The sequence below is a fragment of the Ctenopharyngodon idella genome, chromosome 14 (assembly GCF_019924925.1).
Source record: "Ctenopharyngodon idella isolate HZGC_01 chromosome 14, HZGC01, whole genome shotgun sequence".
In the NCBI taxonomy this organism is placed as follows: domain Eukaryota; kingdom Metazoa; phylum Chordata; class Actinopteri; order Cypriniformes; family Xenocyprididae; genus Ctenopharyngodon; species Ctenopharyngodon idella.
Genome location: NC_067233.1, coordinates 13182722 through 13204243, shown reverse-complemented (window position 1 = coordinate 13204243; position 21522 = coordinate 13182722). Strand labels below are relative to the sequence as shown.

At 38.5% G+C, this 21522-nt stretch overlaps 1 protein-coding gene across 1 annotated transcript in view; it reads left to right on the top strand.

Moving 5' to 3' along the window:
• The window catches only part of fgfrl1b (fibroblast growth factor receptor like 1b), a 45916-nt gene extending 24394 nt beyond the window's left edge, over positions 1-21522 (top strand). Inside the window, exons 3-7 of the mRNA XM_051860950.1 lie at positions 4408-4680; positions 17935-18027; positions 18229-18507; positions 19599-19952; positions 20173-21522. Coding sequence (XP_051716910.1) covers positions 4408-4680; positions 17935-18027; positions 18229-18507; positions 19599-19952; positions 20173-20558 — 1385 coding nt within the window. The 3' untranslated portion in view covers positions 20559-21522. The remainder of the gene's footprint in view (positions 1-4407; positions 4681-17934; positions 18028-18228; positions 18508-19598; positions 19953-20172) is intronic.

Below are 21522 nucleotides of genomic sequence, written 5' to 3'. Positions count from 1 at the left end.
TGATGTATGGGACATGTGTGTGGCCCCTGTCATCTTCTGTTCTTTTCCACTGTTATGGGCAATATTTGTCTGTCAGCACGTATGACGCTTCTCTCTGCCTCACATCAAAGCCTTTCGGTCAGCTTAGACACAGCTCTGTGACAAATAGGTAAGTTTGCATTGGAAGGAAGCAATTTGAAATGACATTCACAAGCTTTCTTTCCTTGAGTCTCTCTGAGTCACATCTTTTTTCTAACACATTCTTCATCATGTGTGTGATGTATGCCATGTGTAAAGCGTGGCCTGTTAACAGATGGGGAATGAGCAATTTCAGCTTCTGCTCTATGGTATCCACTTTGTTGTTTTAATATTCTTAAGCAAACACTCTTACCCTCTTCTTTTTTCTATTCATTCAGCCACTAGATTCATAAGATCTATCTCACATGGTCTGTGCAATGCCCCTTATCTCTCCACCGCTAGTGAAAAGATCCATTGTTTGTTCAAGAAGCCCTCCAATTACATGAAATATTCATTATAAACACACAACTGTTTTCCTTTCAAATGCCTCCCAAATGTTTATTAACCCACCAATTATTTTATACACTTACATTTGTGAATTAAGTGCATGATTCATTTAACATAGACTTCTCTCCAGCTGTGATGTTCATTTCCACCTTTTTTCTGCTCTATTTCCAGAGAGGAATTTTTCTGTCATTCTCGGCCCTTCTCAGTCTAACATTCTGGAATTTACTGTAATTTAATTCCAGCACCAAAACAACCTTTTCTTTTCCCTCCCGCCTTTTCTCGTGGCACTTTCCTGGATGGCAACCAGCAACTTCAGGTGAAAACACTTCACTCCAGCAGAGAGACTGTGAAAAAATATAGAGAAAAAAAAGTACATTTAGGGCAAGTGTCATTTTTCAATTTATAATCTTGGTGGTTCTCAAAGCAGCTGCTAGAGCAGCAACAGGATGTGACAGTACCAGGCATGAATGAGAGGTGCCTTCCAACGTACACACACGCCAGTGCGAAGGAAATGGAAAGCAAGTGCTCATGGGAGTCTTCACAAGCTGCTAGGAAGGGATGAAAAGGACCTTGTGCATGCAAGGAAAGAAATTCCCCATAAAATTCTTGTGCCTAACTTCCCCCCTCATAACATCTTTGTGGGACATGGTGTATTAGGAGCTGAAGAAAAAATATTTTCTTCATGTCAGAATTATTATTTATTTCTTTTTTTTTTGCCCATGACATTTTTGGCAGTGTTGACTTTGCGCTTCTTGTGCCCTAATGCCAGCAAAGGAACATTTTAGTCCGCAGGGCACATGAATCTTCTCTTCTATCAAAAGACTCAAGTGTTTTATAAGGATATGCAAGACTAGTCACCTCAACGATACTACTGCTGTTAGTCGACCTGTTAGTCACCTTAATGTTGCATTTTAAAACTATTACATTATTTTGTGTATATCTGGAGGGGGAAACAAATGCGTTTGTTTTCTCTGTATTACTCATGGTGGGTAATAAGTTCACAAAAAATTTATAATAATAAAAATAATAAAAATGCAATTTATTAAATTATAAAAAAAAAAATATTATTGCTAATACATTTATTAATATTGTTACTGCAATAATAATTATAAAAGCAAAATGCACCACAAAAATACAAATATTTATAGAAAAATATTAAATATTAATAAAAGTTACAATATTTATATAAAATATTACTTTTTTCTTGTATTATTTTTATTATACTACATTTTATTTTTTTAAATCATTATTATTATTATTATTATTTGATTTGCTAATACATTCATTAATATTGTTAATGTATTTATTAAAGAAAAATGCACCACAAAAACAAATATTTATAGAAAAAAACTAATTAAAAATATCAAATATGAATAAAATATTTATATAAATATTACTTCTTTACCATTTTATTATTTTTATTATACTAAATGTTACTTTTACAATTCTTTATTATTATTATTATTATTCATTGTTTTGTATTTTTGAAAAAATCACCACACACACACAAACAGATATATATATATAAACGGTTAGTTCCTGTCCTTGATTCTGATTGGTCAATAGCTGTGTTTTATTCACAATAAAACACGGTTATGACCGCTTCACCCAACTGTTCTGTGTATCACTACACAACACCCTTACATCCACTCTTAGCAACGTAAACTCTTTGTTGTCAGTTGATATTATTCTTTGAAGCTTACTGTATTATGTAGAAGAGTATTGTGAGAAAGAGATCAATGGAGCGAGTTTATTACCTGCATTCAGATTTAGCATTTTCCTGGGCAATTCCATGCAAAGGTCATCCTTACCATGAAAAAAAAAAGTTTTTACCAAAAGAACAAAACCCTTTTTAAGTTGTCCATTTAGGTCTGTAATATACTGTATTAATGTGCTCTAACAGAAATGTTAAGAAAATTGCCTTGTTTATCCACAACATATGAGGTAAGCAACAATGCTTAAATTAAATTTTCAACCAACCATATTTCATGCTTTCAAAAAAGGGATCAAAGACCCTCTTTTTTAAACTGTATTTTAACAGTAAGCATTGTGCAGAGAGATGGAGACATGCCTGAGAAATAAATACACTCATTTTGTCATAACAGCACTGCCTGTTGAATTTATAAGGGCTAGAATTAAGAGGTCCCGACGCTTCAGTGCTCTGTCACATCCATAACGTTTTAAAGATTAAGTTTATGTCATATAACAATTATGAATACAAATAACTTAAAACTTTATATACAAAGCTAAATTATCTTTATGCTTATTAGGATCAACAAATCATCTCACTACTTTGCTCTGAACTAACTATAATCAGCGTTACGGACGTGACAGTTAGGGACGCTTTAAATCCTATGCATATGACTTTGTTTCTTTATATTGCTGTGATCTGTTTCAGGCTTACCGTATATATCCGAACATACCCAATAATCGCAATACTCTTTGTGATTTATTAGTTTTAATATGAAAAAAGGTCTCAACTTTCAAATTCGGTCGATTTTATAACAAAATTTAAACAATAGATGTCACTCTTTAATAGCCTACGGCACGTGACAGATTACTGCAGCGCCTCAGTGTAAGCGGCATATCAAGCGGATCCTCTTTATCAATTACAGAACGAAATATGAACATCAGAAGGTAGGCCTATGATACAGTACAACTTACAGAAGAGCATTGTGTCTCATAGGACACTTCCCTCGGGATGTCACGTTTTTACCTGTTGGTTAAAACATGAATAGCCTATTGATCATAATCCCGCGATCAACAGTAAGCTGACAAAATAATAATAATAATATTGCAACAATTTTGACATTAAATAAAATTTGATCATTTTGACTCAAGACTTTGCTTTAAACTGCGCAAACTAGCCGAAAACCGTGCAATCATTCATACACAAAACATAAAACTGACATGATTGCGAGTGACAATAGTGTCAATCGGTTCACCTGACTGTGGGGAAAACCTGCGATTTTAAACTGCTTTATGATAAACATTAATATTTGTTAATGTATTTTAGCAAGCAGTTCTGTTAGAAGGAAAATCATGGTCTCTAAATTGATTCTTGAACGCCGCAAAAGCTTGTCAACATGAGAAATAATCCATAACCATTTGCAATAGACCTAGGGTATAAAGTTGAATAAAGTTTAGTATAAAGTTGATTATTTCTGCAGTCTTACCATACTGGTATCCCAGATATCAACATGTGGTGGTTTAAATTCCCGCTTGAGGTCTCTGTGAAAATTTTAAAGCAGTCTTATGTGCCGGTTTCAGCGCGGTCACGTCCGTAACGTTATTTTTTCCTCATAAATGCGAACAAGAAAAATAAAATAAAATGAATATTTTATGGTCTGTGGAGAGCCAACAGTTCTTCATTCGGTGGGCAGTATTACTTTTGGTTTGTGCAGTGTAATTCACAGAATTCCTAAAAAATATGTTGACACCTAAAACTTGGTGACTTTTTTTGTCACGTCCGTAACACATGTATATTTCCCTCATCTAAAATATAAAATGATTGTATAGACTGACATTTTTCTAATGTCTGGACTCCTTTAATAAGGGACTATGAATATATAAACAGGCGGTTCAATATATTGGTATTAAATGCATTCTCTTGCAGTTTTGACTGCAAATGTCACATCCATAACACTGGAATTGCCCTCCTATGTTCATAATAAAAAATCTGTTTAAATGTATTATCTTGTCCTTTTAACAGTTAGGGGTTTTCCCATGACTGACAGCCCTTGTCAATTCACGATACAGCACAGCCTCTCGTACCTTATTGCTTACATATATATATATACACACACACACAAATAAAAAAAAATTTATGTGCACAGGTTATTGTTTGATATGTATATTGCACAAATACTGTTCTGTTACTTAAGACATTGTTTTTTGCACCAGGTCCTCCATGGGTGAGTCGCAAGGTAGAGGACAGACAGACTGCAAAACTGGGCCGCACAATTCGTCTTCCTTGCCCTGTAGAGGGTGACCCCCCTCCTTTGGTCCTGTGGGTGAAGGATGGGCGGAACGTGAATCCAGGCTGGAGCCGCTACAAGGTTCTGAAGCAGAGTCTGAAGATCAAAGAAGTGGAACTAGAGGATGCCGGAAAATACATCTGCCGCGTCACCAATGGATTTGGCAGCCTCGCCCTCAACTTCACACTCATTGTAATTGGTAAAGACTGCCTCCCACGCCATACACCACAACCCTTTATATCTCAGTTCTTTATACTTTTGCACACCCAGAGCATTTGTAGGCCACATCAATCATACAGGCTTAATCAAAACCTGCACCATTGCACACGCACTACAGTTTGAGGTAGTCTTTTAAGGGGATAGTGCCCCAGCTAGACAGATGGCATCCCAAAACAGCAGAACTAAAGCATAAGTTCTCAACTTAAATAAAAAAAAGAGCAGGGGAACTTTTATATGCCCTCGCAAAAAGCTAATTGTGGCTCAGGAAGGCAGTAGGGCTAATATAAAGCTGCTCCCAAATCATATTTGACAAAACTGACGTGACTGGCAAGGTACTTTAAAGCAAGCATGGTTTCATGTACATAACATTAACTGAAAAAGCACAAGAGAGCATTGTACTGATGGAAATTTATGACTTGTTAGCATTTGTTGGAGCATATGGCACTGATGCCGTTTTGCATTATCAAATCTTGAGAACAAAGGATGGCTTCATGTCGTCCGTCACACAATACCTGCAGTTGTTTATATAGGCCGTAATTTAATACCATGTTCGTACTTTTACCCGGGCAGTGGAGACTTTTTTTTCCACTAGAACCTGACAGGCAAGGAAATTAATACACACTTTCTTGGATGGATGGAAGGAGAAAGAAAATGAGGTGTAGAGACATGTAGCTGTTGTGAGACTGGTTAGAGCAATGGGGGGTTTGTGCTGGACTGTTGCAGCTCGGAGCGTGTGGTTCTCCTGATGACTGCTGAGGGACTGTGGGGCAGGCATTTCCAGCCAAAACGTTCTGTACAGGGAGAGGAGACAGAGACGACCTGCCGCCGCCTTTGCCATAAATCTGAACTGGTCCGGTGAAGTTGAGAGGCCTTGAGGACCCAGAAGCCCTCGGCTCTTCCTGTACGGCTTGCCATGTTTGGGGAGGCAACCGAGGCAACTAGTATGCGGATGTAAAGCATGATTATTCTGCTGAGCGAGGCAGCTGCTTAATTGGCCGAGCTAGTGATTTCAGGTTCCCTCCCCTTGATGTCTTTGCTCTGGGCCTCCTGTATGGGGAGTGATGGCGGCCTGCTGTTTTCCTGTTTTGTCCCCGAGAGCACTGTGGAACTCAGAGTTATGGTGCATTGGACTGCTTCACTCCCTTTGGAATATAGTTGTAGAGTTTACAGAAGTCATTAACTGCAATGACCAACAGCCCCGAACAAAAGGCCCATTAGACCCTCCTGTTGCAGTGTTTGAGTGTTTAAAGCTGTGACTTTTGCTGGGGGGAATGCCACTATTAATTAACTGACGGTTAAGAAGCACCATTGTTTTTCAGTAAAGATTAGTGGCCCCTGCCGCAGAAGAGTTAAAGGTATAGTTCACACAAAAAATGTAATTTATAATTCACTCACTACACCATTTTTGCCTCTACAATGAAAGTCAGTGAAGTCTAAAACTGTATAGACTGTATAGACAAAACTTTCATTTTTCAAAATGTGTTCTTTTGTGTTCCACAGAAGAAAGTCATACAGGTTTGGAACAACATTAGGTCTTTTTAACTAGGTCTTTTTAAGCAATACATTTTTGCTATTTATTGATCTGTTGTGTGCTGTTTTGAAGGACATAAATGAGAATTAATTAATTGATTACTGCACATAGTTACTAAGGCATCATTACTACTCTCTTCAGAAAATTATGTGCATGTAAATGTCAATGTAAATAATAAAATTGAATAATAAGGAATAATACAAATAATAACAAAGAGAGGTTTTGCCAATTTTACATAACAAATTTGAGAGCACAGCAAATTACAAAATTGCTCCTGACAGGTGCTTTTACAGAGATCCTCCTGTGAAGCAGCTACTTAATGTAGATTAATGTACACCAAAAACACAACAGGGAAACTCCAGCCAGGGCTGATGGTATCAGGACTGAGGAATTTAGTGACATTCAATAGCACCTGTTGTCATCAGAGCGGGTCTAATCTGCACCAGGATTTGCCCTCATGGCAAGCATGGGCCGAACTGTGCCCTCATATTTTAATGTGTGTGCAATCTATACCCCACTTATTTCCTCCTGAAAGTGTAATTTTAGCTTTTAGTTGATATTGTGCCCCTATCAAACCAGGCAGCTGATGGCTTGGTGTAATCAGTTGGCAATAAACCTAAACTGAGGTAATGGCTATAATTTAAGCCTTCAGTTTTTCCTGACCACAGTCACCGAAAAGTCTTTGTGCTTTTCACATGCGTAAATAGAAACACGTTTTTTTCAAAATCATGTCTGCGTTTGTACATGAGAACAACAGCTCAAGTTTTAAATATAGACAGAGATTAGCACAGCTTTACAGCTTTAAGGCATTTTAATAGGATCGTTAACTTGCTCTCCAATGTTCCTCACATATTCAGTACTTTTTTGCAATCTGGCACAGCGAACTCTGGGAATTTGGGTTTGTAAGAATGGCATATTGGGTTTTAAAGGTCAGAATAAAGGTGTTGTTTACCAGAGAGTGTTGAAGAAATGCTTCACCATCATTCCCACATTCACTGATGTGTCGTGGAGTTAAATCAGTCTGCGTGTCATGAAGTGCTGTACTTTAAAATGTCCCACAGCACCTGGGCCTCTCCCTCTTTCCTCAGTGGTGGTCCCAGACCCTGCACCCCTGCTGTTTCTAAAGAGCACCACACACTGCCAGCATTGTTTTTTCCCAACGCTGCTTTGCAGGAGTCCAGGGCGAAGGATCTGAGGCTTTTCTTCACAACCTAATTGTCTATATTGTGAGAGTTTACATTTATGTTGGATGTATGAATTTGAAGATCGTAAGTTTGCCTCCAACAGTAACAGACTCTACACACAATTACGCTGTTGTAGAGTCCTGGTTCCCTGGCATTGGCTCCCTCTTGTCTGCATCTCTTACCTATATCGTATAGGAGGCCATACTGTGTACGGACACAGCAGGGAGAGACTGTGGCTTCTACTCAGACGGTGGTTTGGGCTGCCTGTTTTATGAGGGGACTGGTGGAGAGCTTCCAGCAGTGGCCTTTTGTTCTTTGTTTGCAGGCCACGGGTTACATGTGTTGCAGTTTAGCCAACGTCCTCCTCACCTAAATGGATAATTGTATCAAAATTACACTCGTAAGCCAACCCAAGACTGCGGAGGGACATGGTAGGTGGGATAAGGGAGGGGCAGCAAGTTTGGGACAGCATGGAGATGCCTTCCACTCTTTGGGTCATGCCACCTTGACCAGGTTTGGCTTGAGTGGGAATCACAGCACTGACGTTCATTCATTCGAGATAATTTGCTCATAACCTTTCCCGCTGGTAAACTACACAAGCTATTTTCCATTCCAATAGACATGCGTTTACTCGTTTTCCATGCCTGGCCTGAGAGCAGAACGGCCTCACTGCTGCAGTATTTATGTTTAGTCTGATTTACACCTATTTTCCACGACAGCTCCTCTTTTGGGAAATGTTTCTCTCCTATTTAAACAGTCCAAGGGGGAAGAAACATGAACTGGGTCATTTTATAAAATCGACTCTTCTTCCAGTTAAATATTCTGAGTATTTTAAATTGTAATATTTCACAATTTTACATATGTTACTGTATTTCTGACCAAATAAATGCAGTCTTGGTAAACATAAGAGACTTCAAATAATATATTACAGACTCCAAACTTTTGAATAGTGTAGAGAATTTTATTGTGTACAACTCCACTATAGGCGTGAACTGGTAATCTAAAAAGAATTTTTTTTAAGTAAAGGAATAATTAAATGTGATTAATATTATAATATAATAATTTTATTATATTAACATTAAATCAGCAGAAACCATTTCCTAATTACCTTATCATCTGTTTTTTTTCTGTCCTACTGCTGCTGCTGAAGTTACAGACTTTTCTTCTCAATTATGCTTCTCACTTCCCCGCCTGAACTCACTCTTATATGCCATTGCAAACTCTGTATGTCTCTCTCTGTTCAGCTTAATTTCATGTGAGTCCAGACTGGTTTCAATTCCATCAAGCGTCCTTTCATCTTCCTTTTTTTCAACTATGTCTTTTCTTCTGCTACTCACAAGCATGAATTCATTTGTGTCCATATGTGTTTGTGCTTTGAACTTGCCCAAGCTTATTTTCCTACAATGAAAGAAATAAAACAAACACGCTCTTCAGAGCTCAAGTTGTGAAGCTCCGTGTCACATTACAAGTAATCAGAACTGCGGATTACATCAGTGTTAGAGTGACGCATGATGAAAGGGGGGCTTTAAGAGCATTTTCCAGTGCTTGTGACGGTTCTTGTGATGTGTTTGACATCAGACAAATAAATTCTACTGTACTCCAGTCTTTTCTTTAGATACTAATAGTCATTCTACAAAACGGGTGCCATTTGTGTTTTATATACATTTGTGTACAAAAAATGACTTCAGCCTGTAGCAGAATATTAACCAATAGCGTTTAGTCAAAATCTCTCTTTATTTTAAGATTTCAGTGAAACTAATAAAACTTCCAGGTTATCCGTCAACCCTGTTACATCATATTTTCTCTTTTTTAAGTAATTATAAAAAAATCCATAAATAATTAACATAACATCATTATCCTTTAAAGAAGTGAACCCTTAATTGATTATTGAAAAGTGGATATGTAGAAATAGCATTAAATTCCAAATTGTTAAGGAGCACCTTTTTAAAGTCATAATATTATGCAAGGGCAATCATACACTGGACAGAAGTTTGGAGTGTTGTTTGTTTTTTCTTAATACAGTGAAAGCAGTAATATTGTAAAATATTATTACAATTTAAAATAACTGTTTTCTATTTTAATATATTTTAAAATATAATTTATTCCTGTGATGGCAAAGCTGAATTTTCAGCAGCATTACTTGAGTCTTGTCACGTGTCAGGATTATGTTTTTGTTCACGATCCTGTATTTCTTTGTAGTTTAGTTCCTGTTTCTATAGTTACTAAGATCCCCTTGTTTGTTCCCCTGTTTACTAATTAATCCCACCTGTATCTAGTTTAGTTCTCTGTGTATAAGTTTTGTTCATTCTTTGGTCAGTTCTCATTGTGTACTTAATGTAGTATGTGTTATTTTCCTTGCAAGCATTCTCCGTGATTATTATTAAAAGTAACTCTTCGGACTTCCTGCATAATGCATGTTATTAATAACACAATCTACGTGACAGAGTATTTTACGGACTGCTTCTCACAGAATGGCCAGTCGCTAGAGGAGTACGTGAAGGAGTTCCTGAAGCATTACCACAAAACGTGCTGGGATATTGAAGCTTTGAAACAGCTCTTCTTGAGCAGGATTGGCAATATCCTCAGCCAGATGCTGCTTTTGAGGTACGATCTGTTCTTTCATCGAGATCATCGATTATGCCTTGTGGGTGTGCGGATCCTCCATCACCGTGGGAATCGTTGAGGATGACAACACCATTAACTCCAACTCCCCAGGACTATCAACACCTCCAGCAGCCATCTCTCTGCCCGCTCCAGAAAGGACACATCGTCCCAGCCCGGAGTGTCCCAGTAAAGCAGAGAGATCTCCTATGATGGACCCAGAGACGACACCATTGCCCACCACGGAACCAGAGCACAAGCCAGCGCTTGTCGCAGACCACGAGCTTGAACCCCCTCCATCCCTGGAGACAGAGCCAGCCACAGTGTCCACTCCGGAACCAGTGCTGGTCGCCTCATTTATCACGAGGCTGGAGCCGATTGATAGGTCCATCAAGGAGTTAGTGCCAGTGATACAGTCCAGCACTGAGCCAGTAGAGGAGCGCTGGCTTACCACTGAGCCAGATCCCATCTGTGTCCGCACCTCTGAGCATGTCAATTCCCAGCCCACCACACTCTACATCATGAATGACTTGGTCGCACCCAATGCCCTGCCCACCCCATTGTCACCATCCTCACCACAAGCTCTGTCTAATTCCCTGGACCTATCTGCCCCACTGGTGCCTCGCAGCTCCTCGGCTCCGCCCGTGCCACTGACTCATTCCTGCTTGTTGACTCCACCTCAGACCTCCTCAACACCAGTGCAATGCTGTGAGTTGGATCCCCTGGCTACACCCAAGGCATCCAGGCCCATTGCTCCACCTCAGCCTGTCAGCCCTTCGGCTCTGCACTCGCTCAGCTCTGCCATGGTTGGCCATCACTAAGGCTCCACTGGGCTCCCTTGTCACTCCAGCTCCACCTTGGTCTCTCCTTACCCAGGTTTTGCTGTGGACTTCTGGGTCTCTGGCTGCACCTCAGACCTTCACCCCTTTGGCTCCACCAAGCTTCTCATTCCCACCATTCCTCACCCTCTTCTGGTGTCACCCCGTTCTTTCTGGCCCCTGTCGTCACCTCATCCACTGCCTTGCCTGCAATGTCACGCTGGACTGTCGGGCCCCATATATTGCGCAGTGGTCTCCAAGTTTGACAGCTCCGCTTCCATTGGTCGGCCCCAAGGTTCAACCCAAGATGTCCATCAGGGCTCCACCTTGGCTCCTCCTTCCCTCATCTCTGCTCCACATCTTCCTCGCTCTTCTCCAAAGCCCCCTCCTCCTCACCCACGCACCTTGTGGGAGGGGACATTAATGTCAGGATTAAGTTGTTTCATTATGTTTTTGTTCATGTTCCTGCATTTCCATGCAGTTTAGTTTCTATAGTTACTAAGTTCTCCTTGTTCCTTGATCCATATAATGCATTTCGTAAAAGTATTATATTTCTTTAGAAATAAAAAATCTTACTGACTCCAAACTTTTGCACAGTAGTGTATAATTTGCATATAAGATGAATGTTTAAAACTAAACATTTTATTGTCATTTATTAGGCAAATGACAAGCTGAAACAACTAAATAGTCTTTATTCACACATAATAACATATATATATGTGTGTGTGTGTGTGTGTGTGTGTGTGTGTGTGTGTGTGTGGAACATAGCAAAAAAGGAAGCTCTCTGACTTTTAGATCCCACTTTGTCAAATTATAGCATGCAGTAAATGCACTAAATATTTTGACTCCGGTATATCTCTGATGCATATGTGCAATTCAAACCAGATCCTAATCACATCATGGCTTTGGTTTCATGGCATACAACTGAGCCTTCTTTGAGCTGCAGGGGGAGCAAAGGTTTTAATTAAACTAAAGGGATGCAAATTACCCACCTTAATCAGAGAGCCACATTAAAGGGCCTTTCATCCACCTCATTAGAGGGGCCAGAGGCTGGGCCGGGCCCTTTGCAGGATGCTTCGGGCCCACTCCACTCACAACAGAGAAGAAAAGAACACAGGCACATTAGGTTTGGCCAATTTCCTCCCGAGTCGCCATACAACTGTTGCAGCAAACCACTTATGGCTCTATAAAAGATACAAGGAGACTTCTAATTACCCTTTCTCATCTGCTTCTCTCTGTCTTTGCCTGCTGTGAATGTACCAACAGTCTCTAATTTGCCTCTTCAGTCAGCACTCATAGTGATATGCCATGCCAAATATACAGATGGAAATGAGGTGTGTGTGTAAAGCTAACAAAAATGGAGGTATCAAATCATATTTTTTAAAAGCATGAAAGCTTACCTACATTACCCATCTGATTTGATTTTTTTGTTTTGATTTTATTGGCAGGAATAAGCACTTGCTTTTATAACAGCTCAGTCTATTCCTTTGTATTTCTCTCATCTCTCTCCAGTATTTTTGAATACATTTGAATACATGAAAACACATAACCGTGCTTCTTTCAAAAAAGATTAGAACTAACGTTTTCATCAAGAACAAAATGATTGGAAGAGCTTAAAAGGGCTGGAAAGAACTCAATAAAAAAAATGTATCAGTTCATACCTTTTTCATTCGTAGTACTTTAATCTCACTATGGTAAACAGCATTGGTTGTGTTTTCTTTTGTGTTTAACCGGAACAGACATGGTTTCAGTTAGTGATAGGTTATTACCTTAAAAACACAGCATCACTCTCAGTCAAACCACTCAGTAAGTTTCTACACCATCTTCAATCTTCATTACGACCTTGATAGAAAAAAAGTTACAAGACCATTTTTTCCTTTGATGTTTATTTTATTTAGATGTCGCACTCGTCACTGAAAATCACTAGAAACGTTTCAATCTGCTTTCTATTCAATGTTTGTTTTGCTTTGATTTTTTTCCCTAGCATGTGGAGCTCTATATGACAGATCTACAGGAATGTATGTTTGCGCACAGGTATGAATGGAGAATGAAACTTTTTGAAGGCGTTGCTTTTAACTTCATCCCAGTTGGAAAAAATAATATGTGAGCCTTATTAACACTGAGTCCACATGAAGATCATTTGTAAGCTGAGCTGTGGAGCTGCCTGTGGACCTCGACCAAGCCCACCTTCTTTGGGCACCCCCTCTCTATATGTATCTCTATAGGGCTGCAGAGGAAAAGGAGCCCCCTGTCCTTCAGAGCTTCAAAGCTCTGCTTTTTTCGTGCACCACCAGTGCAAAAAACATCACTGAGAGTAAGTGAACTATGAATTCATTCCATTAGAAACATGCTCATAATGCCATACAGCTCTAGAATGCTGTGTCAGGAAGACCTCTGTCATTTTGGACACCTGTTTAGAGAACTCGCCCTTCACAATCCAGAGAACTAGAGTCTGGAGTAGGACTCTCAGTAAGACCACTTTAGCCCACATAAATCTCCACAGATTCCACTCTGCTGCTGCTGAATAGAGCAGAAATGGCTTACTTTTGCTCCTTCGCCCCAGGGCCAAAGGTAACAATGGACTGAAGGCTGGTGAAAACACTTCTGCTAGCTTTGGCCTGAATGTCTGTGTTGAACATGCAAGGACTGTGCTCAGCATATGAGGATTAGCAGGGACAAAGGTGCGGTGCGCTCTCCACAGCAGCTATACACACAGCCTCAGGACAGCAGAAACTAAAGAAAAACAGAGTTTGAAGGCTTTCATAGCTGAAGAGACATTACCAACCTTCCATTGTCATGCTCAGTAATGTAAAAATACACTACCATTCAAAAGTTTGGGGTCAGTATGTTTTTTTAAAATATAAGTATACTTTTATTCATTAATACAGTTTTTTTCAACTGCTTACACACATTTTTAAAACTTTGTCTCTTTTTTTCAAAACTTTACACACAAATCCAAGAATTACACACAAAATGCAAAATGCCTCACATCTGAATATTCCAAAGGAATGTTGTGTATGTGTGTCCAGATAGGGGATCAAATGTCCCCACAAGTATAGTAATACCAGTGCATTTTGACTTTGTGGGGACATTTTTTACAGTAAGTCCCTATGAGGAAACAAGCTTATACGTAAATCATACAGAATGATGTTTTCTGAAAATCTAAAATAGCAGAATGTTTTCTGTCATGGGTAGGTCTAGTGGTAGTGTTAGTGCAGGGAGATAGAATATACAGTTTGTACAGTATAAAAATCATTACACCTATGGAACGTCCCTGTAAAACATGGAAACCCAACATGTGTTTGTTGTGTGTGTGTTTGTTGGTGGGCGAGATGGTTGGGTGTATCTAGGCTCCATCTCTCCTCCTGGCTGGATCCGGCCACAATACTTCATCCATGTCACATGCTATGTTCTCTCTTGCGTATCCTACCTTGGATGGAGGCAGTGTCAATGTCTCCACATGCCTCCTCCATTGTCTGGAGAAGTGTTATGTTGAAATAGGGATGACTATCATGCACTTTACAGCACCATGTGGAGAAAAAATCTTTAATAGGGTTAAGAAATGATGAATATGGAAGCAAGTAGACAACAGAAAAGTTGTTCAGAACCTATAACTTGACCTTTGGCCTATTTATAAGCCTATTCTGAAGCCATGATTGGTTGGTGTTAAGTAAAGCAAAGAGCGTTTGCACATGTGAGGAGTTAGTGTGAGGCACTGATGAATTAGTGTGGCATTTTGAATGGTTGTGTTTGAAAAAGGAAATCAAGATACTTCCTGTTAGATTTTTGTGTGTTACATAGAGAATTATGTGTTGTGTTTTGCAAAAAGTGTTTTATGAAAAATTTGTCAAAGGCCAAGAATTAGTGTATGGTTTTGCAGATTTGGTGTGTGGTTCTGCTGTTTGAGTGTCAGGTTTCAAAAAATTGTGTGACAAGTAAGGATTTTGTGTGTAAGCAGTTGAAAAAAACAGTAAAATAATTTGGAGTAATAATTAATTATTTAAACTTTAATTTGTTTATAATTAAATGCATTAAATTGATCTAAAATTACAGCAGACTTTAACATTGTTAAAATTATGCTGTTATTTAGAACTTTCCATTCATCAAAGAATACTAATCTCAGTTTCCAACTCTTTATCAACTGTTTTCAACACTGATAATTAAAAAAATTATTAAGCAGCAAATCAGCATATTTGTAATGAAGGGTCGGCAGAGCGGGGATCCATTTGCAGCTTTATTAAGAATAGTATATACACAGGTAGACAGGGGCAAAGGCAAGAACATAAACAGGGACAGGCAAGGGTCGAGGCAGGCGGCAGACAAACAGTATCGGGTCACAGGCGGAGATCAGGGCAGGCGGCAAACAAACACAGTCCAGTACACAGGCAAGGTTCAGGGCAGGCAGCAGAGAATCACAACAGGTAAACAGTCAACAGTAACAGAATAAACAATCCACAAGAAAACGCTCAGCGATGATCACCGGGGCAAATCAAGACTTCGCGGTGAGAGAGTGTGTGTGTGTGACTTAAATAGTGTGAGTGTAATGCGGCGCAGGTGCGTGAGCAATCAGTCTCAGGAATGAGGGCCCATGGGTAATGTAGTCCGAATGGGAAATGGCGTCCAGGAACTGACAGGAACAGACGGTGATCGTGACAATATTAGAATGATTTCTGAAGGTTCATGTGACACTGAAGACTGGAGTAATGATGCTGAAAATTCAGCTTTGTCATCACAGGAATAAATTACATTATTATAATATATTAAAATAGAAAACCTTTATTTTAAATTGTAATAATATTTCACAGTATTACTGTTTTACTGTATTTTTAATAAAAAATAAATGCAGCCTTGGTGAGCAGAAGAGACTTCTTTCAAAAACATTTAAAATTACTGATTCCAAACTTTAAAGCATGTATATACACTACAAGTCAAAGGTTTTATTTTTACTTTATTATTATTATTATTATTATTATTAATACATACATTTTTAAAGAAATGAAAACATGTAAAAATTATTTTCTTTGCATCAAAAGATTAAGATCTTGGGGAACATTTTAGTCATTTGTGCTTAAACGTATGACTGGTAGTGTATTTGAAGTATGGGATTTATCTGACAAAAGCAATTTTTAATAGATTTTATGCACTTAAAAGAAAAAGATGTTCTTTTTGTTTATAAAGAAATATATTTTAAAAATGTCTTTTTAAATTTTTTCACCATTTATTGCTTATTTTACAGTATCAAAATGTTACTGGTACCAGAATCATAGTGAGACTCTGGCTTATAAATCTGTCATGGAGGGTGGGGGAGTAACAAATGTTTGGTTCCACTTTTTCTTCTTAACTGAAGTACTAGCTGTGCCAACCACTGATGACGCTGGCTGAACAGAACTATGGAAAGTATTCAGAAGGCATTTTATTAAGTAGTTTCATCACCTTCCCATGTGAGAAGCATTTGTTGCCACAGTGTTGATTCATGGCTTGTTGATTTGGGATTGCCCAGAATAAGTAATGTTGTGTACATAAAGATGTTGTGCTCGGCTCATGTACACACTTGTGTGTGTGCCGACGATTGGTCTGCTGTGGATTCAGGGGAGTGAGAGGGTTCTCTGTGCATTCCTATGAGCGGAGCCAGAGAAATTCATCCCAAACAAAGCAGCGCTCTCAGCTCTGTCTGCACAGTTTAGGTTAAAGTCAGTTAATTGGTTTCCTGTCCAGGGTTAAGTCAACACAGTGTTGTGTCTTAAACAGTGTGGAAACTGGAGAGAAGAAACAATATAGCAGTGTTTGTTCACCCCCAGTGCACAAACCCCTTCAAAATAATATGTCGGTTCAGCCTGGTTATCGTTCCCATGGAGTTCTAAAATGTAACCGGTTCTGAAAAAACACACAATCCTTTACACACCTCACAGTCCACTGATCTCCAAGCAAATTGTTCTTTTTTTCGGCACAGAGGGGTTCTGTTGGCTCTCAAAGCACTACAAATAAATCTCACCAAGTGTTGGCCTTTGCATTGACCCGCTCATTCAACATGATTTACATGACACCATTTGCAGACATTAATAGTGGGTATGAAGATGAAAGAGCTCATATTGCTAGAGAAACATCTGACTGCTGATTTATGGACCAATATCTAAACTATCCCTTAAAGTATGCTTGAGAACATGAGGATTTTAGAACTGACGTGTTATACTGGGGTTCTTAAACAAGATTTTAGTACTTGCGCTTTTAAAAAAAAATTATATATATATATATATATATATATAAAAAATATTTTCATTCTGAATTTAATTCACAAATACTGAAACAAGCTGACATTTAAATTGCTCCCTGAGTAGCAAAGATTTGCCTGAAACCATTTGTAATCATGTCATAAGAAAATATTTTATATAAAAAATGTCAAAGCATATGTCACCTGAAACAAATCATGCTAGACCTTTTCTCATAACTATATTTTTTTAGACATTTTGTTTACTTCCAACTGGACCAAAAGTTTTTTAATTGTATGAAATCAGTTCACATAGATGTTCTAGCAAAATTTTATTAACTCTGCAACAAAGTTTGACAACCAGAAAGTGTCCAGATATTTGTTTTAATTTTGAACAATGTGGCTATTGTTTATCATTTTTAACCTGAAAAATGTTTGTGCTATATTTATAATAAATAAAGATATATATATATATATATATAAAAACAATTATTATATTTATTATTATCCAACGCAAAGATATTTATACATTTTTGTTTACATGTGAATTATGCGTCTAAATATTTGTCTTAATTTCGAATAATGTATCTGTTGTTTTATAATTTGAAACGTAATTTTGTGAGATTTTTTTTTCGTGATTTTTTTTTTTTTGCTGATTTGTTCAGTATTTGGTATCTAACATGTGGCTTAAGTGTCCAAATGCTTTTAAGGACCACTGGGCATTTTAATATTATAATGAGGTTTTATAGAAATGCACATTGATTCATTCTGAGAAATCTCTTTCCTCTACTCTTCCTACTGATTATTTAAATCTGCATGTGTAGAGTACTGAACTGAAGCATGATGAAACAGTAAATATTTCTCATGCTTCATCACTTTGGACTTTGTCTTACAGATGATGCAGCTGTGACACAGAAGCAGCCTCCACCAGACGCAGCAGAACCTAATGCAGATCTCGTCCTGCAGGACCCCACCGGAGAGCCATGGGGTAAGCAACTGATACACACCCTCCTCATCTTTCACTCAGTGTTACTCAACACATGAGGTCATCAGCATGGATCGTGTTTGTGCCAGCATCCTGTAGGAGCTTAAGAAAGATCATTTCATCACTTATGTGTGACTACCTAACAGAATATGTTTTGTCATCCAGCCCTAACCTCTTGCTGTAAATGTTTTATTTCCTCCGCAGTGAAGCCACGCTTCAGTCAGCCTACAAAGATGCGCAGGCGTGTGCTAGAGCAGCCTGTTGGCAGCTCGGTGCGTCTCAAGTGTCTGGCCAGTGGCAATCCAACACCGGTCATTACATGGTGGAAAGACCAGAGCCAGCTGCCCAGCCCTCAGCAGAGTAAACGGCCACAGTGGACACTGACTCTGAAGAACCTACAGCCTCAGGACAGTGCCAAATACACCTGTCACGTCTCCAATGCAGCGGGACACATCAATGCCACCTATAAAGTTGATGTAATTGGTGAGTTTGGTAGCTAAAGTGGACTGTTGGCAGCAAAGTTATCTATTTGTTAATGATATATAAATAATATATAAAATAAATAATATAAATAATTTATATTAATAATATATCAAATACATTTAATAAATAATTGGTGAGTTAAATGGTTAGCAATGGAATGTATTAGTTAATAAATAAATATTTACATATTTATAAAATATGTATAATATACGGTATAAAATATATACATATTTAAAATAATATATACTGTACATATATTACATTACATTACATTACATATATACATAAATAATAATATATCATATTTTATTATAATTGCCACTTTGTTTTTGTTATCCAGTGCAAAGTTATTGGTGCATTTTTGTTACGTGTGACTTATTTAACTAAATGTATTAATTTATGTGAATTTTTTTTTCTTGAAAATATTTTTAAACAAATAATTGACACTTTGTTCAGTATTTTAAATTGTATATATCATGTTACGGACGTCCAGTCAGAAGGGGGCGCGTGCGGTAATGCAACGCTGTTTGCTAACTGCCACAACAGGAAAAAGCACAGAAGAAGAAGAATAAACGATATGCATGTAATCTCTCATCCAATGTTTCAACCATGGAAAGACATCAATAAAACAGCCTGAGAATAATATCTCCTGTAGCATTATATTTAAGTCAGGCATATATGCACTATATTAGCTTATATATTCATTATATTTTGTTAGTAATGTCTTATTTATTATTTGTTTAAATACATTTGTCATGAAAACAAGTTTTGACAGTAACTGTGTAAATGATTATATTTCAAAAATGAATTTGAGCATAGCATGGAATATGTTTGTTAATATAAAAAATATTTTAAATCATATATATATTTATATATATGGATATGGATAGTTCAATGATGACTGAAAATTACTGATAGAACAGGAACTTATGTTATGCATTAGCACCACAGCTTAATAGCTAACCGCTATGCCATGGTTCCGAACACTGTTTCTGTTACACTAAACTCAACTGCAAATGTGCAAAGTGATCTAATTGTAGTTAAGACAGAATATTCAAGTTACTTCAAGTTTTGATCGGTTCTCTCTACAGAGCGCACCAACTCCAAACCCATTCTGACTGGTACCCATCCTGTCAACACAACTGTGGAGTTTGGTGGAACAGCCTCATTCCAATGTAAAGTCCACAGTGATGTGAAGCCTGTTATACAATGGCTAAAGCGGGTGGATCCAGGCACAGAGGGGCGCTATAACTCCACGCTGGAGGTTGGAGGCCAGCACTTTGTGGTGCTGCCCACTGGGGACGTGTGGTCCAGACCTGACGGTTCCTACCTCAACAAGCTGGCCATCGTCAAGGCACGCGACGAGGATGCTGGAATGTATATCTGTTTAGGGGCTAATACCATGGGCTATAGCTTTCGCAGTGCCTACCTCACTGTTCTCTCAGGTCAGTTCCTGTAATTCTTCAATTCAAACTAAGTGTCAAAGTGAAGGCACTGTATGTTTATTTACACGCGTGCAGCTCACAGCGTCAAAGAATGGCTACAGTAAATGAACCAAGCCATTCTGTGGCTACATGTGTGTAAAGGACACGCATCAATCTGAAAACAAAAGCACATATATTTACTTACTTAATTCGCACTAAGCCATTTTGTGTTTGTTTACAGATCCCAAGATGGAAAAAGATGTGATTCCACGCCACATCAGCCCCGGTCTTCCCTGGCCGCTGATCATTGGGATCCCAGCTGCTGCCCTGCTCATCGTAGGCACCATCGTGCTCTGGTTGTGCCACAGCCGCAGACGCCAGAGTGCTTTGCCTCCCCGACCGACGACCTATCGAGACCATCACATTCCTGACAAGGAGCCCAGTACGCCAGGCTCCATCAACCCTGACCTGCAAAACCAGAGACTAATGGGAATGGGGCCCCCAGCTCTCAGCGGTCCACCAAAGATTTATACCAAGGTCTACACAGACATGCACACACACACCCACACACACTCCCATGCACACATGGAGGGAAAAGTACACCAGCATTTCCATTACCAGTGTTAACAGGTTACCATCAGGTGACCAATGCTGCTGCCTCTGTTCTCATGAGCTAAGGGCTACCACTTGAGGACCACAACCGTACTGTAGGACTGCACGAGACTGACCTGAACACAAGCGTGGAGGAGTTCTAATGGAGCCCGTTTACCTTGAAATGTCTCAGGTCAAGGAAAATGTCTCACACTCAGTAGAGCTGCAGTGGACCTCAATTTTCCTTTAGGTTCTTTGGAGTTCAAAATCAAATAACAGTGAATCAAAGCAACCCGAGCAAGTGCTAACAGTCCAAGAACAATACTTGGACCCTTTTGCTATTCCAAAGCCAAGCATTACACAGGAAGTAGAGTGGAGATGTTTTATATTTGGAGAAACTGTGATGATATGTGTTAAGCATACTGGTGGCCCTGTTTACAGTGTGTTCTGAACATTAATGTCAGTAACTTAGCTAAAATGTGGTGTTTACTTTTTTGTTGGTTTGTTTTTGTTTTGCAACATTATATTGTGAAGAAATTATGCAAGAAAATGTCAGGGAAACTAGATGGATGACTAAACGGAAAGGGGGCAAGGGCTTCTGTTGTATTACCCATTAAAAGGTACTTTGTGTATGTATTCAGCTCAACTTTCTGATAATTGCAGTATTACGTAACATACCCTCTCTATGTCAATGCAGTCTCACTGTTTGCTAGTTACAGTCAAGGAAACTATTTTATTTCAAACACATTGTGTATCATTGCAATCTATAGAAGAGCAGGTAACACAGCATTATGATAATATATTTTCAGATACAAACAAAAGCTAGACAGTTCAGCAGGTCTTTAGAAACCCCTTGTGAGCCGATATACAAATCTCTTTAAAAACTATAAATGTGAGAACATGTTTATCTCAGATACTGCATGCTGCAATTTGTACTTTGGTGCTCATGTAAGTGTATTTTAATAATATTTTTGTATTAAATAAATAATTTTCTATTTTC